The 25,351-nt window shown below is 54.7% G+C and overlaps 11 protein-coding genes across 11 annotated transcripts; 5 read left to right on the top strand and 6 right to left on the bottom strand.

The window, feature by feature from the left end:
* Window positions 1-213: 213 nt before the first annotated feature.
* On the top strand, window positions 214-849 carry K452DRAFT_207216 (uncharacterized protein; the record flags this gene model as incomplete). Its single annotated transcript, XM_033536120.1, has 2 exons — window positions 214-258; window positions 316-849. Coding segments are annotated over 2 exons (579 nt in total), but the record flags the coding sequence as incomplete, so codon positions are not given.
* Window positions 850-2,815: 1,966 nt separating this feature from the next.
* On the top strand, window positions 2,816-7,385 carry K452DRAFT_321941 (uncharacterized protein). The gene is made up of 2 exons (XM_033544451.1): window positions 2,816-6,015; window positions 6,074-7,385. Exons 1-2 carry the CDS (start codon window positions 2,873-2,875, stop codon window positions 7,146-7,148), a joined length of 4,218 nt encoding a protein of 1,405 aa, XP_033392969.1. The 5' UTR covers window positions 2,816-2,872; the 3' UTR covers window positions 7,149-7,385.
* An 852-nt stretch (window positions 7,386-8,237) lies between these two features.
* K452DRAFT_258020 (uncharacterized protein) lies at window positions 8,238-10,574 on the top strand. The gene is made up of 11 exons (XM_033538457.1): window positions 8,238-8,486; window positions 8,538-8,551; window positions 8,605-8,641; window positions 8,691-8,716; window positions 8,766-8,839; window positions 8,905-9,114; window positions 9,177-9,325; window positions 9,408-9,600; window positions 9,655-9,712; window positions 9,791-10,279; window positions 10,374-10,574. Exons 1-11 carry the CDS (start codon window positions 8,429-8,431, stop codon window positions 10,467-10,469), a joined length of 1,404 nt encoding a protein of 467 aa, XP_033392968.1. The 5' UTR covers window positions 8,238-8,428; the 3' UTR covers window positions 10,470-10,574.
* A 461-nt stretch (window positions 10,575-11,035) lies between these two features.
* Window positions 11,036-12,006, bottom strand: K452DRAFT_341474 (uncharacterized protein). Its single transcript, XM_033545375.1, has one exon. The coding sequence runs from the start codon at window positions 11,954-11,956 to the stop codon at window positions 11,123-11,125; it is 834 nt and encodes a 277-aa protein (XP_033392967.1). The 5' UTR covers window positions 11,957-12,006; the 3' UTR covers window positions 11,036-11,122.
* Window positions 12,007-13,119: 1,113 nt separating this feature from the next.
* Window positions 13,120-13,920, bottom strand: K452DRAFT_302161 (uncharacterized protein; the record flags this gene model as incomplete). The annotated part of the gene is made up of 1 exon (XM_033542552.1): window positions 13,120-13,920. One exon carries the CDS (start codon window positions 13,918-13,920, stop codon window positions 13,120-13,122), a length of 801 nt encoding a protein of 266 aa, XP_033392966.1.
* Window positions 13,921-13,968: 48 nt separating this feature from the next.
* K452DRAFT_212782 (uncharacterized protein) lies at window positions 13,969-14,220 on the bottom strand (the record flags this gene model as incomplete). The annotated part of the gene is made up of 1 exon (XM_033536202.1): window positions 13,969-14,220. A coding segment is annotated over one exon (252 nt), but the record flags the coding sequence as incomplete, so codon positions are not given.
* Window positions 14,221-15,043: 823 nt separating this feature from the next.
* On the bottom strand, window positions 15,044-17,347 carry K452DRAFT_258018 (uncharacterized protein). The gene is made up of 4 exons (XM_033538456.1): window positions 17,098-17,347; window positions 16,037-17,040; window positions 15,374-15,900; window positions 15,044-15,306 (listed from the first exon to the last, which is right to left on the bottom strand). Exons 1-4 carry the CDS (start codon window positions 17,291-17,293, stop codon window positions 15,258-15,260), a joined length of 1,776 nt encoding a protein of 591 aa, XP_033392964.1. The 5' UTR covers window positions 17,294-17,347; the 3' UTR covers window positions 15,044-15,257.
* A 216-nt stretch (window positions 17,348-17,563) lies between these two features.
* K452DRAFT_291777 (uncharacterized protein) lies at window positions 17,564-19,207 on the top strand. Its single transcript, XM_033541249.1, has one exon. It carries the CDS (start codon window positions 17,667-17,669, stop codon window positions 19,065-19,067), a length of 1,401 nt encoding a protein of 466 aa, XP_033392963.1. The 5' UTR covers window positions 17,564-17,666; the 3' UTR covers window positions 19,068-19,207.
* An 886-nt stretch (window positions 19,208-20,093) lies between these two features.
* K452DRAFT_341463 (uncharacterized protein) lies at window positions 20,094-22,904 on the bottom strand (the record flags this gene model as incomplete). Its single annotated transcript, XM_033545374.1, has 5 exons — window positions 20,094-21,111; window positions 21,180-21,414; window positions 21,469-22,560; window positions 22,607-22,779; window positions 22,832-22,904. 5 exons carry the CDS (start codon window positions 22,902-22,904, stop codon window positions 20,543-20,545), a joined length of 2,142 nt encoding a protein of 713 aa, XP_033392962.1. The 3' UTR covers window positions 20,094-20,542.
* Window positions 22,905-23,244: 340 nt separating this feature from the next.
* On the top strand, window positions 23,245-23,895 carry K452DRAFT_321937 (uncharacterized protein). The gene is made up of 4 exons (XM_033544450.1): window positions 23,245-23,265; window positions 23,325-23,385; window positions 23,440-23,580; window positions 23,631-23,895. The coding sequence occupies exons 2-4, from the start codon at window positions 23,325-23,327 to the stop codon at window positions 23,807-23,809; spliced, it is 381 nt and encodes a 126-aa protein (XP_033392961.1). The 5' UTR covers window positions 23,245-23,265; the 3' UTR covers window positions 23,810-23,895.
* A 494-nt stretch (window positions 23,896-24,389) lies between these two features.
* Window positions 24,390-25,332, bottom strand: K452DRAFT_258012 (uncharacterized protein). The gene is made up of 2 exons (XM_033538455.1): window positions 25,114-25,332; window positions 24,390-25,054 (listed from the first exon to the last, which is right to left on the bottom strand). The coding sequence occupies exons 1-2, from the start codon at window positions 25,310-25,312 to the stop codon at window positions 24,594-24,596; spliced, it is 660 nt and encodes a 219-aa protein (XP_033392960.1). The 5' UTR covers window positions 25,313-25,332; the 3' UTR covers window positions 24,390-24,593.
* Window positions 25,333-25,351: the final 19 nt, after the last annotated feature.

Genomic DNA, 25,351 nt, shown 5'->3' with positions numbered 1-25,351 from the left:
CCCATCATCACATCATTACAATTGTCTCTTCCCTTTCTTTCCTTAACCTGTACAGTATTCTTTTTTTCCCTCATGTCTTCCGCATTAATCAGAACGTCTTTTGCGCGCTCTCTTCCGCAATCCTTCGCGCCAAATGCTGCACGACTCTCGGCAAGGCACCTTTCCACGGCCAATGCCCTCAAACCCAAAGACAATGAAGCCGCCCTCTCGCCACGGACGCCCCTGACCGAGGAGCAGAAGAAATTCCTCGACGGCGCAGTACGTCGCGCCACACCAATCCGCAAAATCCGGCGCACTAACTAACGCGCGCTTCAGCTCCGCGTCAACCAGGCCGGCGAGCTGGCCGCCGTGCTTATATACCTGTCGCAGGCTCCGCCAATCGTCCGGGCCCACCCTCACCTCCGCCCCCTCATGAAGCACATGCTCGAACAGGAGGAGGGCCACTTCAAGACCTTCAACCACTTGCTCGCTAAGCACCGCATCCGCCCCACGCTCATGTACCCGGTCTGGTACGCTGCCGCGACGGCGCTCGGATGGGGCACCGGCGTCATGGGCCGCGAGGCCGCAATGGCGTGCACCGAGGCTGTGGAGACGGAAATCGGCGGCCACTATAACGAGCAGGTGGCGAAGCTGCTGGAGTGGCAAAAAGGCCTGGAGGCCAAGGGCGAGGAGCTGAGCCCGGACATGAAGGTCTTGCTGGCCGACTTGCGCAGGATTAGAGACGAAGAGCTGGAGCATTTAGACCATGCTGTCGAGAACGACGCGAAAGAGGCGCGGCCGTACGAGCTCCTGACGAACGTTATAAGAGGCGGCTGCAGGGCGGCTATTTGGGTCTCGGAAAGAGTGTAAGAATATTAGAACCGATGTAAGATTTGAAGAGCGTTGAGGATCTGAGGATGGCGCATTTCGTTGGCGCACCTCTACCACATCACCACTCCGCTCCGTCATATGAAAAGAAAGGCCAGCGGGCGATCGCAGACAGATAGAATCTGGCAATGTTGGCTACACTGCCCATGGCATCCCGGCTTTCGAGCCACGGAGACTTCACGCAAGGCCCCAATGGGCTGGTGCACGGTCCCAAACACTGCCACAGTAGTCGCTGCCTCATGGTCGGCTTTGGAGGAGTAAGTCTATCGTAAGAAGTACCCACTCTGCCTCCTGTTGGCATCTACTGCCCGTCACCAAGGCACACGCCTGATGACGAGCCCGCTGACTGATGTAGGCGTTGGGCAAGGTGCGTAGGGAGTTACCTCTAGACACCGATCTATGTACGATATTTAGCGCATGTTCAAAAGCAACACGGCAAGGCATAGACTGCCGAGCAACGTAAAAAGTAGACTCCCCATGTATCACTATCTCACAGTTATCGTTCTTGTATAGTCGAAAAATAAAGATTTGAAGCAGACAGTCTTTCAACAAAATGGTCTTGCAATTAAGTTATCTTCAAGCACACACAAACGAGCTCCAAAGCACTGAAACGATGGCAAGCCCTACTTCATGTGGAGAGCTGGCTCCACTCCTCAGACTCATGATTCACTGCTCTGGGCGTGCTGTTCAACCACAGAACATTGCAACGCAAGCCTGCTGTGTGCGGTTTTGTTTGTGGCGCGGAACGAACGGTATCGGCATCAGATGATAGTGAGTATCAACGTCATTGATTGGTGTCGAAGATCGACAACATGGTTATGGCTTCGTGCTGGTTAAACAAGCAAACTAGAGTGAAAATTCAGCTTCAGTTGGCTGCGTGATGGATGTATTGTTTTGGTTGTGTCCCCTTCAGCCCCTTGAAGTTTCTTTAGTCTTTATGTCGTGTACCATCTTGTGGTAAATGCCACATTTTGTTCTTCTTGGCTCTCTTCTATATTCTACCTCCTTCTTTTTATATGTGGAGCTGTACTAGCTCATTCGTGGATCCTGTGTGCTTCACTGACTTGGGGAAGTGGTGAGGACAAGCGAGCATCGAGCGCGTCACTTAACTCAGGGCCACGAGCGACTACCCTGTGCCTCTCAGGACATGCTGGCCGAAGAGGAAAAGGCCCTGGCCGGGCCCTCATGGGCCAAAAGCTGTGTTTATCTGTGAGCCCAGTTAATCTAGTACGTGCGGTCAAGAGTCGCATGGGCTGAGGTGGAGCTGAGAAAAGTTTGTTATTGCAGTTGCGAATAGTTGATCATTGTCATCAGTAGATTAGATGATTTTCTATGCTAAATTGAAATGCTTTTTATCATCACCATAAAACAAGACGCTCTTTGCGAAGTAAGCTTTGCCTTGCTCGGAAATAGCTTACATACTTCGCAGTGAGTTGCTCGGCAGCGGCCACAATAGTAGTGGTAGTGTTAGTGGCGGCTTTCTTGATAACAGATTTGTAGAGCTCTGCCCTTCAGGTAAGATTTCGTGCTCTCAAGGCTTTCCCTTCATAATTAGGGCAGCTACTTCCACTCTCACGTAATCCTTTCCGCTGCATAACTTAGGCGGAATCTCGTCGATATCACTGCCATCTCTCTCATCAATTAACTCTTGTCTCGCAGTTTACGCCTATACATAGTATCAGCCATTGTGCCTTGCAGCGGCCACTTTCCCCTACATAATGCTCTAGTTCTTTACTTTTTAGAGAGAGGAAGCAGAAAAATCCATATTACCGTTTGGGGAATGCTTTGCTTAAGTGGGGGCCGGGGATAAGCGGGTATTGACGCATTGACCCCATTTACGCGTCGCGACGCGTTGATCGACGCGCCTTCGCGATTCGTGACTTTCAAGCAGCACTTACCATCCGCAACAACATCACCATACTATCGATACCCCTAAATGCCCGCTACCCTCTCATAACGACCCTATACCTTGGCGGATCCATATACCCTCGCACTATCCGTCACAATGTCCGCCCCTTCCACGCCAGCGCGCTCCAGCCGCGTCTCCTCTGCCGCGTCGACGCCCGCCATGCGTGCATCCCGATCTCCCATTGAGCTCACTCCGAGGAGCAAAGTCAAGGCAATTCTGGCGGGCGCAGGCCTGAGTGACGACTCTGATGACGAGATCTCCACGAAGCCGGCAGCACAACCTGTGAAGCACACAGAACAATCGACGAAATCCACAGAACCTACCGCGAAGGCATCGGCACCAAAACCCACAACCAACATTGTGTCCAGCGATTCGGAAGACGATGATGACGCGCCTGTCCAAAGGCCGGTTGGGAGAATAGCGGCACGTATGCTTGCTCAGGCACAGAACAATGGCCAAGACACGGATGAAGAAGGCGGAGAAAACGCGTATGAAAGAGTCAAGAAAATGCTCATGGCAGGAAAAGGGAAGCAGGAGGCCTCTACAACTGAACGGGAGGAATCACTTGGAGACGCCGAGTCGAGCTCAGGTGAAGAACTGCCTGTTAGGCCAGCAGCAACCAGGAAGATTGCTAGGGGTATCCGCAAGCCCTCAGAAACTCCTAGGTCTGCCACTCCAGTTTCGCGGAGGTCGTCACCAGGGCTTTTCATGTCCCCATCCCGCCCTTCTCCTGCGAAATCTACTGCGGACGGCGAAAATGCCGCAGATTCTGATTCTGACATTCCGGACCCGTTTGCCAAGTCAAGACTAGATGAGCTTGTTGCTCGTAAAAGGGCTGAGAGGAAGGCAAGAGAAGAAGAACAGAAGAGGGAGCGCCAGGAGAATCGTCGCAAGTCTAAGGCTTCTGCGAGAAAATCGCGCCGCGAAGAGAAGCAGCTGAATGGTGTTGAGACAGACAGCGAAGATGAGGACGACATTTCCAAAAAGCTCACGCAACAGTCACGACCGACGCGTAAGGCCAGCAAGAAGGCGATTGAAGAAATGAACAGAGAAACACAACGTATGAACAGGAACATGCAGCTGGCTCATCAAGCACGGACAAAGAAGAAATATACAACCAAGGATCTGTTCGCTAAGTTCAACTACGGTCAAGCAAAAGAGCAAGAGAAGGACACTCAGCAGAGCAACAATACGACAAGCTCTATTCCCGTATCTTCTGAAGGCGAAAATCTTGACAAAGAAACCCCTCCAAGTAGTCCTCCCAGCGCGGATGAGAAGTCTCAGAAGCCAACTCGCAACAACGGTATGGACTCTAACGAGTTTCCAGGGGACACTGTCATTGATATCGGCCAAGAAGAAGACAGTGATGGCGAACTTCCGGACCTGGGCAAAGTCTTATCTCAACCCCGCAAAATCGACAAAGGCAAAGGACGTGTCGGCGAGCCTGTTAAGCAAACAGTCTCCAATCCCGAAGTCACGCAGCCATCTGTGCCTGTTCCTCTGAACGAAACCAGGACCAAGGCCTTCCGTGTCGTTCTCCCTGAAAGAACCGTGGCGGCTCATGACTCGGATGATGACGACCTCGAAATCATCAGGGATACTCGTTTCCCCGTCTTTGACAAAATCCCTGCTCGAAAGGCTCGCGAACCCGAATCTTTGCTCAAACTTCGCTATTTGGCACACTTGACGTCGCCAAGCAAGACGCGTCAGAAGGGGCGTGCCTCTATGAACCCGGCCGAACTCCAAGACACACTCCAGCGCCGTGCTCGCGAACAAGCTAAGCGCGAGAAGGAGGAGAAGATTGCGGAATTGCGCGCACGTGGTATCATAGTCCAAACTGAAGAGGAACGCGAAACCGATCAATTGGAATTGGAGAACTTGCTTGAGAAAGCAAGGAAAGAAGCCCAAGAGCTGGCTGTAAAGGAGAAAGAACAAGCCAAGAAAGAAGGCAAAGATGTTGATGGTGACGAACTGCCGGACAGCGAGGATGACGAGAGCTACGTGGAGGAAGAGGAAGACCAAGAGCAAGAAGTGGATCTCTCAGGCAGCGAAGACGAAGATGAAAACGAGGAAGAAGAAGAAGAAGAAACTCGCACGGATGGCGATGGCCTCCTTAATAACGAAGCTGACGAGGATGACGAGGAACTCGATCCAGAAGACGAAGATATGGCTGATGCGAGGGCTGAAGACTCCGAGCGTGAAGAGGTATCAATTCCCATCCGGCGCTCAACGACTGTTCGCCACCGTAACAGGGTAATTGACGATGAGGATGAAGACAATGAGGAAAATATGTCTAAAGCTATTCTGAGTCAATTTCAACTTCAACCTTCAACTACCCAGGACGAGACGATGGCTGCATTCGGCTTCACCGACGATGCATCGTTGCAACCTCAGCCCCAACCTTCGCCTGACCAGGATGAAACTATGGCTGCATTTGGCTTCACCGAGGCTGCCCCTGCCGGTTTAAGCCAAATGTTCGCCGGGACCATGGCCGAAGCAGACTCGCAGCCGCAAGGCACTGGACCTGCCTTTGACGATACCCAGCAGTATTCCATGGATTACGCCAAAGACATCCCTCTCTCTACAATTCCCCCGTACCAATCAACCGCGATGGACTCGCAAGACTTCATCATCAAGGACAGCCAAGTGGCGGCGTCGCAAGCGGCCGATAACGGCGCAATGGACGTCAATATCGGAATTTCTCAATTTCCTTCGCAACGCGGATTCGCGAATACGCAGATATCCGATATGCCTGACCCAACGCAAGATAACAGTTTCACAATGTCCCGCACACCGGGGCGTCTGCTACGTGCACCAACTTCTACTTTCGAGACCGTCGACACGGTGGTCTTGCCTGAAGAATCGCCAGTAGTCAAGAAAAAGGGCCGCTTGCAGCGCCGTAGTGAGGCTGCTGTCGTCCTTTCAGATGTTGATGACGATCAAGACTCCGCTGCTGTGGCCGATGCTTCATCGGACGAAGAGTTTGCAATTGCAGCCAACGCATTCGACGTCATGCGCAAGGGTGCAAAGAAGGCGAAGAAGGTGGACGCCTTCGACAAGAAGAGGAGCGCTGCAAAGGAGATGGTTCAAGAGCAAGCTGAGGAGTCCGAAGACGAGTATGCGGGCCTTGGTGGTGCCAGTGATGAAGAGAGTGGCGGGGAAATGGACGAGGAGTTGAAAGAGATGATCGAAGAGGGCGATGTCAGGGTCAATGAGCGGGAGATTGCAGCCTTCTATGCGTAAGTTCCTACTGCCGTCTCGTCGTTACTGTATCTTAGAGGCTAACACTTGAAACAGCGACAAGGAACGCGCGGACGACGAAAAGCGTATCAACAAGCTTTACAAGGACATCAACAATGGTGGTCTTCGGCGCAAGCGTGGTGGTGACTTCGAACTCTCGGATTCTGACGACGATGCCGCTGAGCAGAGACGCAGGAAACAGCGTGAGTTTGCGCGCATGCGGAAGGCATTGCTTGAGGACGAGAATATCGGCAAGATTGCAGAGAACCCCAAGAAGCTTGCTTTCTTCCGCGCCCTTGAAGACCATGATGACAACGATGAAATGGACTTCTTGGATGAACCAGAGGAAGACTCGCAGTCTCAGTCTATTTCGGACTCTCAGGAGCCCGCCGCAAGAACAGAAACTCCTCACCTCGAAACTGCCGCAGCCAATGCGCCTCCAGCAAATCCACTCAAGCGCAAGGGCACGTACGCCAACGAGAATGACGAAAACCGACCACCAGCTGCTCAAAGGCGTACGAAAGAAAGTTCATTCAAGAAGCCCACCACTATCGCCGAGATCCGTGAATCCGTCTCCTTCCTCATTGACGAGCCACTTGTCAAGGAGACGCAATACTCCGACGACGAAGATGAGGAAGACGACCACGCAGCCGGCCCCAGCAACGCACAAGCAGCTCGTGCCACCTTCACATCTCGCCGCACAGACCGGAGCGCCATCGTCGACCGGCTTTCGCTCGCGCGCTCCACGTCCAGCAACCTCAGTGAAGGCGCACCTGCCCGCGCTTCCAACGAGCCCATGGCCTTCCACGCGCCAGCCACGTCCCACGTCCCCGGGTTCCGCGTCCCGTCACTCCTGCGCCGCGTCACGACGAACCTGTCGGCGACGTCGGAGACGGGGACTACCACGTACTCGAACGGTGGGTCGAGCGGTGGTGCTGGTGCCGGTGAGAGCGTCAGGAGAGGTGGTAGCAAGAAGAGCAATATCCACTACCAGGCGCGAGAGGCGGAGAGGAAGCGGGTGGTGGATGCGTCGGAGAAGCGGAGGAAGGAGGGCTTGCGGAAGAAGGTCAGTTTGGGGGGTAAGAGGAGCGTGTTGGGTATGTTGGGAAGTGCTGGCGGAGGGTTTGAGTAGGTGCCTCGCTGCTTTTAAGTTGTTTTTGTTGATGGTGTGAGCTTGGTTAGTTTTTTCTTGTGTGCGTAATAGCGGCCTCATACTGGTGGTGTCTTTGGCGTTTTCTGCTTTGGGTGTAATTTGTGTGAGGGATGCGAAGTATTAGGGGCAGAGGCTCTATAACGCAACGTGTTTCAGCGTCTTCAAAGGTGTCAAATATGAAAGGCATGCTTTTGCTATAAAATGTATCAATCGGCTTCTTGGGAATGTGATTGGAGTGCCCGGGCAGCCGATGGCCTTGGCTCCGGGCCGGATCGTCGATGACCAAAACTTAAATTCAACCTCACTGCTAACTGAGAGGGTCGGAGAATTTCTTTTGTGTTTTTCAAGGGAGGGTTTGATTTGACTTCGCTAACATCCGCTGCATCCATAAGTTTATGAACTGCACATTCCGAACGGAGGAATTTTGTAAGTATTCGAGAATGTTTCCGCATTTTTGTATATGATAGATGCCTGTTTACGGTAATATCCATACACTGACATTTTTATCCTTCAAACGTGGTGGAATAAAAACAATTCTATACCACATATTTGAGGCTGGTGATGACGAATCATTATTTGTTGAGTATACGTTAATATGGAAAACATGTAAGTCTTCATGAGTAGTTTGACTAGTATTTTACAAGGAAGAAGTGTAGATCTTTAGCAACAAGAACACTCAATCCAAACAGCCAAACAAAATGCGTGCATAAGACCCCAACCAGCTTGTTTACTCAAAAGCAACTACCAACACGCGATAAACCACGAGCAATCAGCATCCATTAACACAAACCCCCAGTCAACAAGGCGATAAGTGACTGCTGACACATAACATGCTTAGCGGCAAAAAGCCTCGTTCCGGCCTTCATTCGGCAAGCGGCGCTAGAAATCTCGGCGCCAAGCGCGTGGCGCAGAAATTTTTAGCTGGATAAAGACACATGTCCGAGACGCAGGCCAATCACTGCGCCGCTATTCTCATGCGCCTGAGCCCGGACCCCCACTCGGCTTCTGGCGCGGTGCTTGATAGCGCGGCCTGCGGCCTACGGAGTACTGCTGCTGCTGCTGCTACTACTCTACTCGTGGGTGCGTGCTCCGGACGTGGTTTTACCTGGTTTTTTTGCGCGCGTCGAGGAGGAACGTCAATTTTTGCTTTGTCCATGCTGGCTGTGGCTGGACGGCGTTGAGACGGACGATTTCTGCTCTGACGTTGCTTGTTGAGAGTTTGGCTTTTTAGTGGCTTAAGAGCTTGAGACTTGGTGGCGATGGCTGCCGAGAATGGTAGAAAGTCTAAGGAGGAGAAGAGGTTGGTGCGGAAGCTAGGTATTTTGTATTCGGGCTCCCTTTAGATGTTTCGCGGCTAACTGTTCGTAGATTTGTTCGTTCTTGTAAATTTCCCCACGGGTTTTATCGAGGGGACTTTTATTGATCACTGAGCTAGACGTACTGCTGCTTAAGCTATTTTTTCAACTACCTTGGTAGGTCTACCCTTTTCGGATAGATAAAGAGCTCATACTAATTTTTCAGACCGCGCCGCATTCGCCAATGCCTACGTTCGTGCCCAAACCCTATGCAACCCAACACCGAACTCACACTTTCCAGGTTGCAGGTCTCAAAGAAGATGTCGGCCTTCACGGCACTCAATACAACATCATCCTATCCATGATGACAGCCGGGTAAGCCAACAAACCAACGCAGCCCAAACCCTTCAACCAACCACTCACGGTTTTCGGAAAACCAGCTACGTCATAGGCCAAATCCCGCACGGCATCGCACTCCAGAAGATCCCGCCGCGCATCTGGCTCACGTCAATGGTGGCTCTCTGGTCCGCATTCACGATGTGCACGGCTGCGTGCCGGACGTACTCGCAGCTGTGCGCGGTCAGATTCTTGCAGGGCCTTGTCGAGGCTAGCACCTATTGCGGGACGATGTATATTGTTGGGTCGTGGTAGTAAGTGCCTGGCTATTTGTTCGATGGGAAGAAAATGCATGCTTATAAAAACGGGTTCGCAGTAAGCCGCAGGAAATCGCTAAACGGACTGCTATCTTCACTGCGTCTGGCCAGGCGGGGAGTATGTTTGCGGGAGTGATGATGACTACGATTCATAAGACCATGGATGGTTATGCCGGCTTGCCAGGTTGGAAATGGGTTTTTCTTGTTGGTATGTCTACAACCTTTCCTTATTTTCACGCTCAACAGCGCATATCCCTACGACGCAGTAGGGGTGTTCTAACGAAAAGCAGATGGAATCATCACCTTGCCTATTGCCATTGCAGGATTCGTCTGCTTCCCAGACATTCCTGAAAATGCCAACACGGTGGTTTTGAAGGAGGCAGAGATCCAGTTGGCGATTAAACGCCTGCCGCCAAAGAAGGAGGATGCCCATAACATCAATCCGCTATCTCTTCTGAAGCGAGTTCTCGGCTCCCCTTCATTGTAAGTCGATGTGGAGCACAATGGTAGTTATGAGATCCGTTGACACAACTCCAGCTACATCCTAGGCGCCTTCTCGCTCGTCACCAGCGCCCTCGAAGCCTACTGCGTGCAAGTCCGTCCACCCAGCAATCCCTCACACACACACACACACACACACACACAAAACCGCGCACTAACCACCTAGCCTTAGGGGCTCTTCCTTCTCTGGCTCAAATACCACAGCGCGCAATACAGCAGCAGCGAAAACACGACCTACCCACTCGGGATCCAAGGCGTCGCGATCACGTCCAACCTCCTCGCCGCCATCTACATCGACCGTACCAACCGCCGGATCCCAATCGGGCTGCTCTCATGCGCGCTGCAGCTCGTCTCCACCGTCCTCCTCCTCATCCCCACCATCCCCGCCGCAGCCACGTTTTTCGCGTTCTACCTCGCGGGCGCCAGCTACATGATCAACCCGCTGCTGTTTGGCTGGGCGAACGTAATTCTGCGCAGAAGTGGCGACGAGGCGGCGAGGAGCGTCGTCCTGTTTTGGTGCGGCGCCGTCCAGTCCGCGCTTTATACGTTCTGGGGCATCGTGCTGTATCCGGCGGATGAGGCGCCGTATTGGAGGAAAGGTGGGATTGCGATGGTCGTCGTGGTTGTGGTTATGGCTGCTATGCTGTGGGTCGTGGATTGGGTGAGTCTGATTCCCGCTGTTTGTTGCTGCTTGGCTTTTGTGCTGTTTGTGGTTTGTGCGGTTGAGAGCGCGCGTGCTGACGTGGGTTGTGCAGCTTGATAGACGAACCCTTGCGGATCAGGCGGCGGTTGCCGAGGAGGCGCGTGTCGCGGACGTGGAGGTGGATGCTGGGCAGGCGGAAAAACGATAAGAGTCTGAGGCTTGCCTCCTTGCATAAAACATCTCTTAATGGATGCTCCAAGCCTTTCTTCGCAACCTAAATCTGAGCAATACACGCATCTTTCGCCAGTGCCTTCTCATCAAATCCGCACGGAGCTTCCCTCCCCCGAGCTTTTATTCAGTCTTTCAACAGCAACATCCCCACACGAGGAACTAATATCCTCGAATACAAAACCCAATGCTTCAGACAACCTTACGCCGTCATCCAAAGATATCTAGACGGCGGCCTACAGCCACCTTGTTGCCCTTCACAAGCATAGCGTCAATCTTCGAACAAACTCCAGTCCATGAGCATACTCATTTTTCATTTAAAACATCACAGACCCTTATCTTAACCACTTAAGCAAGGCAATCTCGAATTTAGTACGAGCCGTCATGTCTACCTAGCACGTACGCCCTCACTGATGTCCCATCTGCAGACCTCAGCCCATGCCCAGATAAGCGGCGCCGTTTGCCAAACGGCAGTGTAGGTCTCTCAACCAGCCTTTCCAACCAGAACCGCTCACCGACCAGTTTCCCCTATGCCAAACCCATCCTCCAAGCCCAGCCAGCCATTCAAGAAGATCTTACCCACGCGCCTCCACCACACCACTTAGCACGCCGTCGAGACAAGCCAGCCCATCTCTACACCAAGTCCTCGGGCCGATACTCCTCCGGGTCCCACTCGTCGTCGTCCTCCTCCTCGCACTCACTCCAAGCCGAAGAAAAAGGCGGCGTGTAGTCCGCATCCAGCGCGGGGTCGTCGATCGCGCGCGCCCTCCCACCACCACCAACAACAGCACTGCGCTCCCCTCCCTCCATCTCCTCCTCCTCCAATGCCGCCTTCACCTTCTTCTCCTCCGCGCGACTAAGAATCCCCTCCACAGTCACAGGCCCCGGCGCCATGAGCGCCAGCCCGCGGAACGCGGCGCAGCCAGCCGTGTCGACCGTGAAGAGCTTGTCTGGCGGGCAGGCCGTGGGGTCGAACAGCTCTGAAGGCGCTTGCTTGACGAGTGGGGGCTGCGTGCGCCGCGTGGAGGGGTATCTAATGTTGGCATTGCTGAGCAGCGAGGCTGCGTGCGCGTTGGTGGTGCGGGCTGTGCGGTGAGCGCGCTGCTGCTGCTGCTCCCGGTGCCGCTCTCGGTGGCGGTGCTTCCTGCTCACGGGCATGAGCTTGGGCCGCGTGGGGATGGAGATGGGGATGGTGGTGGTGGGGTAGCTGTCGATGCCGAAGAAGGGCTTGTTGTTCTTCGTGGATTGGGGGGCGAGGTCGCGAAGGAAGTTCCGCTGGAGGGCGGCTTCGGTGAGGACGGGGACGGCGGCGTTCTCGGTGTGGCCTGGAGGAGGCGGCTGGGGGGTTGTGCTTGTGGTTGTGGGATAGTTGGTGTGCTGGCTGGGCGTAGGAGCTTGTGAGGTGTCTGCGGCGTTGATCGGTGTCCAGCCGGAGAAGTGAGGGCGGTTGCGCTCTGGGTACGCCATGTTGATGTGGGTATGCCGGGAAGCGTCAGTTTTCTTGGGCTTCGAGCAGATGTGCTCTCAAGTGCTCGCTGCTGTGAGCTTTGGTGAAGTGTGGTGAGAAACTGGCTTGACGCAATATGGTGGTGTGGGATAACTTACAGCACGCGGCCTATAGTCGCTGTGAATGCACTGGCTCCAGGCGTTAAGCTGGACGTAGCTCAAGCTGACAACCTAGGACAAAGTAAAGGATCCAGAATCGCGCGTTTGATGCGCCTGTTGATGCGGCAACATGGGCGGACGGGTCTGAATGTTTCACCGTGTGACAAAGCAAACGGATATGACGTGACCCGCGGGAGGGTGGTTTGCTAAGAGATGCCTTGTCTGGAGGTTATATGTCCCAAGCAGTGGACAGTGCGTCACTGTACTAGCGCCAACTCGGGGGATGGGCGAAAGAAAGGGTGTGAGTGAAGACTGCGATGTTAACGGGTTTAAGCTATGTAAATTAGTGCATCATTTAACAGTGAACACTCTTCTCTCAAATATGCATACATACTCTCTTAACTCTTCATCTTTTAACATTCTAACCACTTCCATTTAGCATGCGATTGAACAACCACTACTAACCACAAAGAACCCTCTTCGTACCCCCGAAACTTCTATGGCAGACAAAGCATCTCTCCCAAGCGAGCAAGGAATCTTGTGTCCGGTGTTTTCTGCTACTAGACAGGTATCTACGAATTATTATATACCTATCTACGCAGCTGTCATACAAAACTTCGTACCCCGTGTTCCGTGTTCCCTTCCAGATATCCAGACCAGACCAGACCCCCTCCCAACACCAAACCGAACCACGCCGATGTCGATGTCGATGCTCGCGGCCAAGTCCAGCCCATTTTCGCTGTCTATACACCATAAGCCCTAACAATACCAAGACTATCACTCATGCTTTCGATGCCCGTGTGTGTATCCCTATCACACCCACCACCAAAATGATGCCCCAAGGATGCTCACCATATGAAACTGGTAAGTGTGCTTGACCACCATCCCCCACTCACCTTGCCAATTTAACCCCTCTCCCAACAGATCCCTCACTTCTGCCTCCGCTTCACCCCCAAATCTACCGTATCCAACCACCATACTACACGCCATGCGCCATCCACCTAAGCTCCATCAGCGCACGACGCTCACGGCAGCGGCGTGTCGTGAATGTACCGGTGCTGGAACAAGCTATACTGGCTTGCGAACCTCTTCTCACAAGTCTCGCACACAAAGCGCTTCTCGCCCGCATCCTTCGGCTCATCCGTCTTCGGTGTTCTTCTGTGTTTGTGATTGGTGCGGTTTTGGCAGTACTTGCGCTGGTGCTTTACCAGGTTTGATTTTTGTATGAACCCCTTTCCGCAGTCCTCGCACACGAAGGTCTTTCCAGGAGTATCTTCACCCTCATCCCGAGCTTTGCACGTCCAGCGCTGGTGATTCCACAGGTCGCCTCTCTGCCGGAAACCTCTCCCGCAGTCGCATATGAAAGGCTTTTCGGGCGTGTGTTCGACTCCTTCCGCCACCTCCATTCTGTCCTCAACGCGACCCTTACAGCTGTCGCGCTGGTGTCGCCGCAAATTCGATGCACTCGAGAGACTATTCCCGCATTTCTCGCACACGAAGGGTTGTTCAGGTGTAAGCTCGACTCCGACCATCTCGTCTTCGGCCTCCACCTCCACTGCCTTCCCAGATCCGCCCTCAGTGTGGTGCTGGCGCTGGTGCCGCGATAGGCTGCTTTGAAGGCAATACCTGTTCCCGCAGTTAGAGCACACGAAAGGCTTTTCGTCCGCTGACTCTTTTCCTTCCTGCTCCTCTGCTTCTTCTTCCTCTACTTCCTCCAACTCCTCTTCCGCCTCATCTTCTGCCTCATCTTCCGCCTCATCTTCCACTTCTTCATCTGTCTCCTCTTCCATTTCCTCTTCCATTCCTTCTTCAATTTCTTCTTCCATTTTTTCCTCAGCCTCGCTTTCATTTAGTCCTTTACCTCTATCATGCCGACGCTTATGCAGATCTAGATGATCCTTGCGCGAAAATGCCTTCCCGCAGTTATTACACGCGAACGGCTTCTCTTTCATGTGCACCGAGTGCTGGTGTTTAACCAGCCTACCTTTTTGCGGAAAAGTCTTCCCGCAGTCTTTACACGCGAAAAGCCCCCCGTTCATGTGCACCGAGCGTTGGTGCTCTTTCAGTTTATCCTTGCGCGAAAACTCCTTTCCGCAGTCGTCGCAAGAGAAAGGCCTCTCGTTCGTGTGCACCGTACGCTGGTGAGTCACAAGGAGGTATTTAGAAGAATCTCTTCTCACAGTGGTCGCAGGGGAAAGGTTTCTCGTTCATGTGCACAGAGCTCTGGTGCCTCACTAGGTCGTAATTAGTAGCGAATCCCTTCCCGCAGTCGTCGCAGCTGAAAGGCTTCTTGTCTTCGTCCGTATGCACTGCGAGGTGGTGCCGTGTGAGCTCGGACTGATAACGACAACGACGCGAGCAAAGCATGCAAGCAAATGGCTTGGAGGGAGAAGTAGCTTCTTCAGTGAGTGACTGATATTCGCCGTCAGTGAGCGACTGGTTTTCAGTGAGCAACTGGTCTTCAGTGAGCAACTGGTATTCGTCGTTGCCATCGCTACCGTCGTTGCCGTCGCCACTGTTACTATTGCCGTCATTCGCGCCATTTCCGCTGAGGCGGTGCATAACGCGTGTCGATCTCCGCCTCGATGGCTTCGCACTATTGTCGGGGTTAGAAGGCGTGTCAGTCTGTTCTGCAACTTCGTCGTCACTGGTGTCATGATTCAAGGTTACTGATTCTTCCGTAGTTGATTCTCTGTCGGCATGTGCTGTGGCGATTAGTTGTTGTGCAGAGTCATCAGTGAAGTTAGGGTTGGTGACTGCTGGGTGTGTGAGCGCTGAATTTGTAAGAGACTGCTGCGTGAGAACTGATTGTCTAAGCGTAGGATGTGTGGATGTTGGTTCACCGTCCAAGTCGACATGATCTTCGAAAACAGCTGATTCAGGTTGAAAGCCGGCAGGTTGCATACCACCCATCTCCACATCCTCAACGCCGTCGTCATTACCTTCGAAAGCTGCTGCTTCGGATTCATTACCGAGAGGCTGATCATCGCCCAAGTCGAGAGTGTAGTTGTTACAAAAGTCAATTAGATCTGTTGCTGTTTCTGACCCTTCCCTGCTTCCCATAGTAGAGGGCGTTTCGACCTCTCGCACATCACTCAGCCCCGAGTCGCTGTCGTTCTCGCTGTCATAGACCGTCGTCTCAGACCAATCTTGTTGCAAGGCGTTAGTTCCCTTGATGATTTGCCGCTCTGCGTCGGGTGACGCGTCTGGGTCTATACCAAATGCTGTCAGCTGTCTGCACTTCTGGATGTCTCACAAAGTATTGAAAAGGTTGCGCACTGGGCGAGCTCACCATCCTTGAGCCAGTGGATCAACAGCGCCAGCGCCTTTCCGCTCTGCTCCAAGATGTTTTTCGCAGCCAGCTCGCCGGCCTTCAGCCCACCGCCGCCGCTCTTGCCGACTCCTAGTGCTTTTGCGTTGCGTGCTCGGATGCCTTTGAACACGCTTTCTGTGAACTGCGCCGTAGCTATGAATTCTCCCATCTGGAGCTGCAGCACTTTTTGCAGCAGTAAGCTGACCTTGGCGTTGTCTTGAAAGCCATGAGTATTCGCATGTTGGGGGAAAAAGTGTACCTCCCATTCATTCTGCGAAGGAGCATCGAGGTTGTATGTCGGCAGTGAGTTGGGAAGGAGAGGTAGGAGAGTGTTGGCGGCGAGTATACATTGTTCTGGTACTGTGAGGGTCGATGTCGCTATGAGGGTCTGAAAAAGTAGAATGTGAAGTGGACGCAGGTGCTCAGTGAAACTATCAAAGAGCTGTTCACGGGTTGTAAAGTGTGTAGGTGTCTTGTAGGCGACGGCGGTCAACTAAACGCAATGTTAGTTAAAAACGTTCTTAAGACTACTACATGCAAATAGCCAGTGCCGGAAAAAGCTTGATCGCGTAAGATGTGTTTGCTCTGAAGTAGTTGTTTGTGTGTTCTGGAAGGACGGATGTACTCACAAGTTTCAAAAACCGCTGCCTGAACTCCACGGCCTCTATCCCACCCAGCATGTCAGCACCATTGAAGCTTGTCTCTGCTCCGTCAGCTGGGTCTTCATCAGAGCTGCTATGTATAGAAACAATTGAAACCCGACGAGCGGTAGCTCTGTTACTTGAACGCGTCGGTATCTTCTCTCTCGGCTCCTTTTCAGTGCCAGATAGGTCCTCGTCTTCATCATAATCATCACCGGCGAGGTCGCCGAAATTTCCTTCTTTGATGTTTGCTTCCTTGATTGGCTTGAGCTTCTCTTCCTTGCGCTCTTTGAGCTCGTTCTTGAAGACCTCGGGGAACTCGCTCAATGCTTTGGCGCTGCCGTCTGCCAGGATAGCGCGCAGGACCTTGCGGCGTCCGGAAAACCCACTGGCATTGACGGACGTGAGGTGCATCGAAATGATGCTCTGTTCCAGTAGATCGTCATTTGCATCATTCTTTTCTTCATGTAGGCGGCAGCGCTCTGCCCAATCTGCCTCCATGATTTCGAGCATCAAATCCAGCCAGATTTTCCACCGAGCCCATCTCTTCTCATGCTTGAGCGAGCAGTTGAAAGCCCAGCCAACGACTTTCCAGAAATCATCTGCCTGGGCCCAAAGGCCTGTCTCGTTGGCGATCGACGACTTGACGGGTCTCTCACTGTCAACGCTGGTGCCATCAGCAGAATTTCTCCGCTTCCTACCGCCGCGGCTGCGACCACTGCCCGGCAAGGCAAATGTGAGTGCTTGGTTGAACTTGGCGTTGACGGGGCCGACGATCCGCTTCACGGCGCGCAGGTAGTGGATGGCGTCATTGGCACCGCGTAGCTTGTCGGACGACTTGGCGCGAGTTGTCACGACGGGATGGACTATGAGCGTCGCGGCCAGCTCAAAGATCTGCACGGGTGGCACCAGAGCCGGGTGCGGATTAGACGGAGAGGAGATGGAGGTTTTGGACCTGAGCAGGTCGTGCAAGAGTGCGAAGCCTTCAAGGTCTGTAAATTGTCAGAGGAATTACGGCGCTGCAAGGAATGAAAAGAGATGGTAGGTACATTGTCCGGACTCGAGCAGGACGCTGCTGTGAGTAGCAAGTTCGTAGGGCAGTTGCTGAGCGGGCCGATAGTATGGGGATAACTCATCAACAAGGCTGCGAAGTGGGGGAGTCGGCGATCTCTCGCGGTCGGAGTTGGCGTCAGCTCCATTGGGCGCCTCTACCGAGCTTCGCGGGTCGACCTCCATGGGGTCCATGGTGGGTGGATGTTGTGTGTTGACAGCCCGAAGTGAAGAGGTTGTTGTAACCACCATGGACTGCGGCCGTTTGTAGTGGAAATGAGAGGTGAGCCCGACGCGTTGACGTCCTTTGTTGCGCGGTCGCGCTAGCACGTGAAGCGGCGGGTGACATGACTCGTAGTGATTGCTAGCATGACTCGAAGCGACCACCACTGACAGCGCGCGATCAGCGGCCACAACCTTGCCGCTGCCCCACCGGAGTTTTGTCCAACTTATCATGCGGTATCATGCGGCTGCTAACTTCTCACTCTCAAGGCCAGGCCCCGCCAGTGTCCTTGTCCTTTTCCCTACCTAGAACCGACTTCAAGTCCTTCTGAATCCCTATCACACCATGCCGTGGACCTCCTCCGCCTACCTACGTCGCGTAACGCAACACAACCTCTCCGCCTTACGCAACAACCCGCTGGGCGAGCTGTCCGGCTCCCTCGGCGACCTGGGAACCCTCCTCCCGCTTCTCGTCGCCTTGACCCTCGCGCACAGCATCTCGCTGCCTTCAACTCTCATCTTCACCGGCGCAGCCAACATCCTCACCGGCGTCTTCTTCGGGATCCCGCTGCCCGTCCAGCCAATGAAAGCCATAGCCTCGGTCGCCATATCGCGGAGCTACACGCTGGAAGAAAATGCGGCCGCGGGTCTGGGCGTGGCGGCCGTGGTGGGCCTCATGAGCGTGACGGGTTTGCTGGGCTGGGCGTCGCGCATCGTGCCCGTCCCCGTCGTCAAAGGCATTCAAGTGGGCGCGGGGCTGAGCCTCGTCCTCTCCGCCGGCGACAAGCTGCTCAAGCCACTGGGGTGGACGGGCCCTTCGCCCGTAGACAACCTTCTGTGGGCGCTAGCAGCGGCGCTGTTCCTGCTGGCGTGCACGCGCGCGCCCCGCGTCCCCTACGCCCTCATCGTCTTCATCCTGGGCCTCGTCTTCGCGGGCATCCAGCTGCGCAGCGCAGCGCGCGGCCTCGACGCCGCCATTTCTCTGCGCATCCCCCTCGTCGTCCCCCGCTGGTCTACCTTCGTGGCTAAGTTCTTCGAGGCCTCCCTCGGCCAGCTCCCCCTCACTACCCTCAACTCCATCATCGCCGTCACGCACCTCTCGGCCGACCTCCTCCCCCAAGTCCCCACGCCCTCGGTCGGCGCCATCGGTGCCTCCGTCGCCGCCATGAACCTCGTGTCGTGCTGGTTCGGCGCCATGCCCGCGTGCCACGGCTCCGGCGGCCTGGCGGCCCAACACCGCTTCGGCGCGCGCAGCGGCGCAAGCGTCATCGCGCTGGGACTTGCGAAGATGATCCTCGGGCTCGTAGGCGGCGAGCGCTTCGTGGCGCTGCTAGCACAGTTCCCCAAAGCGCTGCTCGGCGTCATGGTGCTAGCCGCGGGGGTGGAGCTAGCGAAAGTCGGCGAGAGCCTGAACGCGGCCGGGGCGCGGGACCTGTGGGAGGAGGCGGAGCGCGAGCAGAGCGACAGCGACAGCAACGGCCCGTCGTTGCTGCTGCCCGGGTTCGGGCACACGAAGATCTTCCGCGAGCCGGGCGAGGAGGAGCGCGGTGAGCGGTGGGCTGTCATGATGGTTACGGTGGCGGGGCTGCTGGCGTTCAGGAACGACGCTGTCGGCTTTGTGGCTGGCTTGCTGTGGCATTGGGGGCTGCGGGTTAAGCGCGAGCCGGGCTGGTGGCGCAGGCTGAGGGTTGGGTGGCAGCGGAGGAGCGCGGGCGATGAGGCTGAGGGCTTGTTGCAGGGCGAGTGAGCGCCGTAGTGAGTGGTGTGAGGGTCGTGTACAGATTGTATAGCGGAGGCCTGCTGTGGAGTGTGGGCTATGACGTTACGAACTGTTCCTAGCTTTTTTATGAAAGATACTATCACGACTGCAATCCAGCAGTTCCACGACAACAAGCACCTGCAACGTGACTCTGACACTGAATCGTAAACCAAAAGCCCTCTCGAAATGAGTATATTTATGTAACAACAAACACTAACCTACCACCTGCCATGCCGTGCCATGGCCAACACACGTGATACAAAAGCTTTATGACACAGAACCCTGAGGCTGCGGTTCTAACAGCAAGCACGCAACAAGCCCAACTCAAACCCTTGTTTTCAAGTTAAACTACTGGGCACAGCATACAAGGATCAATCAAATGTGGGTGGGCACACGATATATAGACCTGGCCTTCGCTGCGTTACTACACACTGAGTAGCCATGCGTAGCGCACGCACTTTAACCCACGCTGGAGTTCGTCGCTGTCTTCTTTTCCTGGTGTTCTTCACCGTTGCCATAACACGCTTTTCGTCGTCATTTTAATTGGTGGATGAGCAGCAATCTTCGATCCTCAACCACCTCCCGAATCCACCTGCCCAGGCTTAGGGAAAACAAACCTCGCCCTCAGTGTTGAGACCCACACGCTTCGGGGTCATTAGTAGCCATTTTGGTTTTGCCGGTGCGCTGGATCCAATGCGCTGTTAGCTTTGGCACTTGCTGGAGGTGGTGTATATATATACCGCGTGGGTTAGGTTAGGTTTTCGGGTTATTGTGTGGGACTGTGTTATCATGTGCTCTCGTCAGATTAATTCTGTGTAACTCTGTCTCTGTCGCCGCTTCAGGGAGCCTCGCGGCTGCTAATCTCGCGCGAAATTTGGCACTGAGGACTTCGTGTCACGCACGCAAAATATTTTGGCAAGGATGTTATAGGTATCATCAGAGACAAGAGCACGTAAAGTAAGCCACGACACACAGAGTCTGCATTGCGCTAGCTAGCTAGCTATAGGTTATCATCACTACAGCGTCCTCGCCAGTACGTGCCGTGTCGCAGTGTCGTGGTTTAGGTTAGGCTCAACAGCCAACGCAGATATCAGTACTCGATCGTGTGTTCCCACCCAGCCAGTCGTGAACCAAGTCTGTACTCCAAATCCATGGACCATGGTGCTGGTTGCTGTGGTTGAGCCGAGTTTAGTTGAGTTAAACAAGTCGGGGAAGTGAAGTCGTCAGTGAAGTGGATAGGTAGTGTGCTCGTTGCTGCTGGAAGGGATCGTGCATTGGAGAAGTTGGGGAATGGGAAAATTGGGAAATTGGGGAAATTGGGGAAGGGGAAATTGGGGAAGGGGGGAAGGGGGTTAGTCGCTTCGCTCCGTCAGTGAGTGGTTCTCGAAACATTGTTGCCAAAATCGACAGGCTGACAAGAGGAAGTCGTTAGTACTTGGTGCCAAGAAGCCGGTGGTGGCGACCTAGTCCTGCTGGCGCTTCTGCTGGCGCTCCTGCTGTCCGGGATGGTTCTGGCGAGGGCGGTTCTGGCGAGGAAGCCTCTGGTGGGGCTGCGTCTGCGCGGGCTGGTTGATGCGGAATTGGCCTTGGCCGGGGAATTGGTTCCGGGTGTGTTGGGTTGGGACTTCCTGGACCTGCTGCTGCTGGTGGTTCGGGGTTTCCTGGCCCTGGTGATGCTGGTTCTGAACAGGCTGAGGGGGCTGGACATTCTGGGCCTGAACTCTCGGGGTCTGGGCGGGCTGGGTCTGAGCAGCGGGCTGGGTCTGGACAGCGGGCTGGTTCTGTGCAGCGGGCTGGTTCTGGTGCAGCTGGCTGTTTTGCAGTCTGTGAGACCATTGCAGCATGACCATGTCTTGGGCACGCATCTCATCCTGCAAAGTGGTCACAGACTCGAGAGACTGGTGGTACCTCTCCTGAAGATCCTTGAACTGTTGGTTGACCAGTTCGTACCTAGCCACTGCTCTGTCAAGCTCGCGGCGTAGATGAGCGTTCTCGATGCGAAGACGGGATTCCGGCGTCGCGTTAGCAGAGTCTGTAGTTAAGAATCCAGGTTAACACAGATATTACCAAACTTTGGAAAGGGGGAAAGGGGATTTTTACCATCTCCAGGGTTGATGGCCGGGAGCCTGCGGAAGTTCGTGGTCGTGTTCTGGCCTTGATTCTGGGTCTGACCCTGGTTCTGGTTCTGGCGGTTCAGAGCTGCGTAGATGGGGCCAGTGGCGGTGAGAATGTCCTGTCTAACTCCAGCTTCGCGAGCGGGCTCGTTGGACTGGGCACCGGAGGCTATCTGGGCATCGAGGGCGTCGGTGCTGGCCTGAGCCTGAGCTGCGGGTGTCTTTTGTTTGAGTTATCAATCTTCTTATCATGAACGGGACTTCTCTATACTTACCTGTGGACGAGCACTAGCCGTCGGTTCCTCTCTCGGGTTGATCATGTCGTGTGACATGAACCACAGCGTGCGGGACGCCTCAATGTCCTCTGTATCCTGGTCGACCAACAAGCGGAGGTCAGTGGGGTTCCGACGTCCAGTCCGGATGGGGCTCTGAGGTTCAGTTGGAGTAGTTTGACCGGCCTGGGCGAGGTTCTCAGGTCCAGGCTGAGCGGAGTTCTGATGTCCAGGTTGAGTAGGGTTCTGCTGTCCAAGTTGATAAGGGTTCTGCTGTCCAGGTTGAGTAAGGTTCTGATGTACAGTCTGAGCACGGCGACGTTGAGCAGCACCAGGGAACGCATCACCAATAGCCGCATAAGCAGCAGCAAGACCGGCAGGAGGGGAAGCGACGGCATAAGGGTTGAAAGAAGCAGGGTAGTCGACGGCATAAGGGTTGAGGATACCACCATCCAAAGGGAACAAGGCACCATGGTGACCCGAACGGAACCCACCATGAGACGTGCTATCAAAGCGAATGAGGGGCCTCTGCGTCGCGGGTGTCGCGGACGTCGTGGGCGCGTTGGAGGGAGAAGACGTCAGGTCAATCATGACGATGTCGCGGTCGGCGGACTGCGTCTGCGTGGTCGGACCAGTACGAGACGAGGACGCGACGCCGTCCATTGAGGAACTAGTGCTAGCCGGGCTGGAGCTGGCCATGCTGACGTTGCTGCTGCTATGGTTGGCGTTGTTAGAGTTGGGGTTGACGGGATTGAAGCCACTGAAGCTGACGGTGCTGCGACGAGCAGGCAGGGGCGCAAGGTTACGACCCGGCACGGGAGCCTGTTGGTTAGTGGGAGTAGAAGGATAGTGCTGAGTCTGCTGCATAGCCGGCAGCGGACTCATCTGACGAGCCTGCTCAGAAGCCTGCTCACGACCGAGCGTCTCACGGACGGCGCTCTCCTTGGGCAAAGGCGGCAAAAGCGGAAAATTGTTAGCGCGGTGAGGAGGGTCAGCCATGTTGACAGCTTCGGAGCTAAGAGCTTGAATGCGATGGTGCAGGAGTTGTCTGAGCGCGGGTGTCGAGCTCGTGTGTGAAGGATCGAGGATGGTGCGCTGAGACGCGGGGGAAATGGTCGCTCTTGTGCGCTCATACAGTTACCATACGGGCCGATCGGCGCGCAACTTTCGCGTCGGGGCTCCGAGCGCTTTTTTCTTGGACTGGAAAATTGCCGTTTTGGGTTATTGTGGCGTCAGTGTTAGTGCGGCTGGCTGGCGGGCTAGGTTGAGCCGCTTGTGGCGGTGAATGCTGCTGTGCTTCTGACAGATCGTGACCTGTATAGTGTGGCATTGCTGTCGTTTGCGAGCATATGCCATTGCTGCTCACTGTTCCGCTTGGCCTTCAGGTCCTGACACTGACTGCTAATAGCACCCCACCTACTTTTCCAGGCACCTAACATGCCGCACAGTTTTCAATTTTCAGTCAGTCCCATTGACATGCTGATTACCACGGATTTATATCCAAAGATTCGCCACAAGGTGGCAGTGTTTGCCTCAACACGCTCTTTATCCCAGTCGTTTACACGCGTGCTTTCCCCAAACAACGCATCTCAAACCGAACAGCGAGCAAACAGAATGCTCAGGAAGCATCAAAAGGCCTAGCGCGGCGCTAGCGCAGCAACAATAGCAGACAGGCGCGCGCATGTGCCGAAAAAGGCTAGCGTGGTTGAGGCCAACTGAATAAATGGCAAGCCCAGTCAAGTGCAGCTCGCCCAACCTGACCACTCCACCAACCCACAACATCTTCAACTCACCGTCAAGGTAAGGCTTGGACTGAGGTATGGCGATAAGGACAAGAAAAGAAGCTGACCACGTCTCAGATGAAGGAGGAGAAAATGGACTCCGGCGGCGATCGTCAGAAGCTCATCGAAGATGAGATTGGTAAGATGCGGCAGACTAATACCTTTAGACCTCGCAGATGCTGATAGCTATCAGATCGCGTCAAGGCAGCCAGGGAGTTGTTAGAGGAAGCCCAGAAGCTGTCGGCGGCCGGTGGTCGCCGGGATCCTGACATCGACGAAGTCATCCGCAAATGCCGGGAACTTGAGCGCTACCGAAAGGAGGAGATTGCTATTGGTAAGATGCACCGTATTGATTCCAAGGTCTCATATGCTGATGGATGGAAGAACGTTGCAAGTCAACCAAAGAACGTTTCATAGGTCTCCGGACTGGATACTTGGAAAACGGTCGCCAGCCGCCTCATATCGATGATTTGGTCCGCGACTTTGGTGATCGTGAGCAGGAGCTGCGTGCGGAGTTACAGCGGTCTAAGTTCAAGGCCGGCTCTGCCTCTCGCAATGGCTGATCAGATTCTGTTCTTACAAGCCCGACAGGATGGCATACCAAGGCTGATAGGGCAGCACATTCTCACAGAGGTTTCTAGAGCATCACACAACTGAAATGACAGATCGTCACTGAATCACTCCTGTGTCCCTTGACTTGGATACCGCGTGCGTGCGTGCGTGCGTGCGTTTGCGTTATGGGTGTTTGTATTCCAACAAATAAACATCAGCCTACAATCAAGCACCAGCCACCACAATCCCACAAACCAAACACACCACTATACCACCAGCCCTTCCGTGACACAGGGCAGCTTATGAACGTACATCTTCCTATTCCGCCAGTTCACCCGTCGGAGCCAAGTAGGGCGACACACCCTAACGTGTTACGCCTCAATAGCCTGCCTGCCTGCTCTGTTTACGTGGCTGGTTCCTGCTTGCGTCAATGCTTTTTGCTCGGTTTGGGTGTTTGATGTAGTCGATGTCTTTTCTGCTGCTTGATTAGGTAGTGTTACGCAGGATTCTGTGTGGGAGAGAGGTAAGTGGGGTGCGGCTTATCCGCCACAGACGCGGGGCATAGTCTTCAGCTGCACTGGAGCGTAGTTTCGTATGCTTTGATTTAATATGTGTGCCTTAATGGAAGAAGGCATCGTGCTGTGCTGTGTTGTGCCGTATTCATACCCGTAGCTCATGCGCAAGCGCGTTTTCCACCATTCCCTGCGCCGTATCCACAACCCCAATCCCTCTCATCAAACACCCACCCCTCCCCTTCCTTTTTCCTTTTACCGCACCTCAACAACCCACCCCACCCTACCGCTTCCGCGACGCAGGCTTCGGCGTCCAGCTCTCGGGCTGCCATTCCTGGGCCTGCTGCGCTGAGAGCGCGTGCTTGTCCCATGGCGAGGGGGCGTCGGTCTTCTGCTGCTGCTGCTGTTTCTTTGCTTGCTTTTTGTTGTTCTTGGCTTGCTTGGGCGTGCTTTGTTGTGCTGTTTGCTCCTGGCGCGCGGCCGCGGCCGCCACTACGGGTTCAGGCTGCACGTTTATGGGCTCGGGCTCTACCCCCGCAACCTCGGGCGACTGTCGCGACGCCAAGGGCGCAGCGACCATCTGCGCGCGGTCAGGCGGGTCGAGGACGGAGGGCTTGGCAGCCCAGCGGGCGTCGGCGTCGGCAGCGAGCTGTTTCATGCGGGCCTGGCGGACGAGGTCGGCTTCCTGCTCAGCGAGAGAGGGGGGAGCGGCGCGGTTGTAGCGGAGCCATTGCGTCCATTGCGCTGCGTGGGTTAGCACTGGCTTGGAAGCGATGTGGTAGAGGGATGATGTTGTTGCGTACGCGTGATGTAGACGTCGCCGTAGTGGGTTTTCCGGCTGTACTCGACGATGCGGCGGAGGCGCGTGGCGCCGGCGTGGTCCTTGAACTCCCAGAAGGTGTTGCCGGCGAGGTCGGAGCCGCGCAGCCAGCGACGGCGCCAGGGCAGGTGCAGCGACTTCCAGTTCAGCCAGAGCTGGCGGAACAGGGATGGTTGTGGCATGTTGTTGTGGTTGCGATGTGCGATGTGCAGTGACGCAAA

This window comes from Aplosporella prunicola, assembly GCF_010093885.1.
Source record: "Aplosporella prunicola CBS 121167 unplaced genomic scaffold K452scaffold_32, whole genome shotgun sequence".
Taxonomy (NCBI): Eukaryota; Fungi; Ascomycota; class Dothideomycetes; order Botryosphaeriales; family Aplosporellaceae; genus Aplosporella; species Aplosporella prunicola.
Note: the sequence above shows the minus strand (reverse complement) of the source record. Positions and strands in the feature narration are given on the sequence as shown.

Coding starts and splice junctions, on each gene's coding strand:
- K452DRAFT_321937 (XM_033544450.1), top strand. CDS start 23,325: ATGAAGGAGGAGAAAATGGACTCCGGCGGCGATCGTCAGAAGCTCATC. Junction 23,386..23,439: donor GCTCATCGAAGATGAGATTG/GTAAGATGCGGC, acceptor GATAGCTATCAG/ATCGCGTCAAGGCAGCCAGG. Junction 23,581..23,630: donor AAAGGAGGAGATTGCTATTG/GTAAGATGCACC, acceptor GATGGATGGAAG/AACGTTGCAAGTCAACCAAA.
- K452DRAFT_258020 (XM_033538457.1), top strand. CDS start 8,429: ATGGCTGCCGAGAATGGTAGAAAGTCTAAGGAGGAGAAGAGGTTGGTG. Junction 8,717..8,765: donor CCGCATTCGCCAATGCCTAC/GTTCGTGCCCAA, acceptor CACACTTTCCAG/GTTGCAGGTCTCAAAGAAGA. Junction 9,326..9,407: donor GAAATGGGTTTTTCTTGTTG/GTATGTCTACAA, acceptor AACGAAAAGCAG/ATGGAATCATCACCTTGCCT.
- K452DRAFT_321941 (XM_033544451.1), top strand. CDS start 2,873: ATGTCCGCCCCTTCCACGCCAGCGCGCTCCAGCCGCGTCTCCTCTGCC. Junction 6,016..6,073: donor GAGATTGCAGCCTTCTATGC/GTAAGTTCCTAC, acceptor CACTTGAAACAG/CGACAAGGAACGCGCGGACG.
- K452DRAFT_258018 (XM_033538456.1), bottom strand. CDS start 17,293: ATGGACCCCATGGAGGTCGACCCGCGAAGCTCGGTAGAGGCGCCCAAT. Junction 17,041..17,097: donor CCTGCTCGAGTCCGGACAAT/GTACCTACCATC, acceptor GACAATTTACAG/ACCTTGAAGGCTTCGCACTC. Junction 15,901..16,036: donor GGCAGCGGTTTTTGAAACTT/GTGAGTACATCC, acceptor CATTGCGTTTAG/TTGACCGCCGTCGCCTACAA.
- K452DRAFT_258012 (XM_033538455.1), bottom strand. CDS start 25,312: ATGCCACAACCATCCCTGTTCCGCCAGCTCTGGCTGAACTGGAAGTCG. Junction 25,055..25,113: donor CGGCGACGTCTACATCACGC/GTACGCAACAAC, acceptor TAACCCACGCAG/CGCAATGGACGCAATGGCTC.
- K452DRAFT_341474 (XM_033545375.1), bottom strand. CDS start 11,956: ATGGCGTACCCAGAGCGCAACCGCCCTCACTTCTCCGGCTGGACACCG.
- K452DRAFT_291777 (XM_033541249.1), top strand. CDS start 17,667: ATGCCGTGGACCTCCTCCGCCTACCTACGTCGCGTAACGCAACACAAC.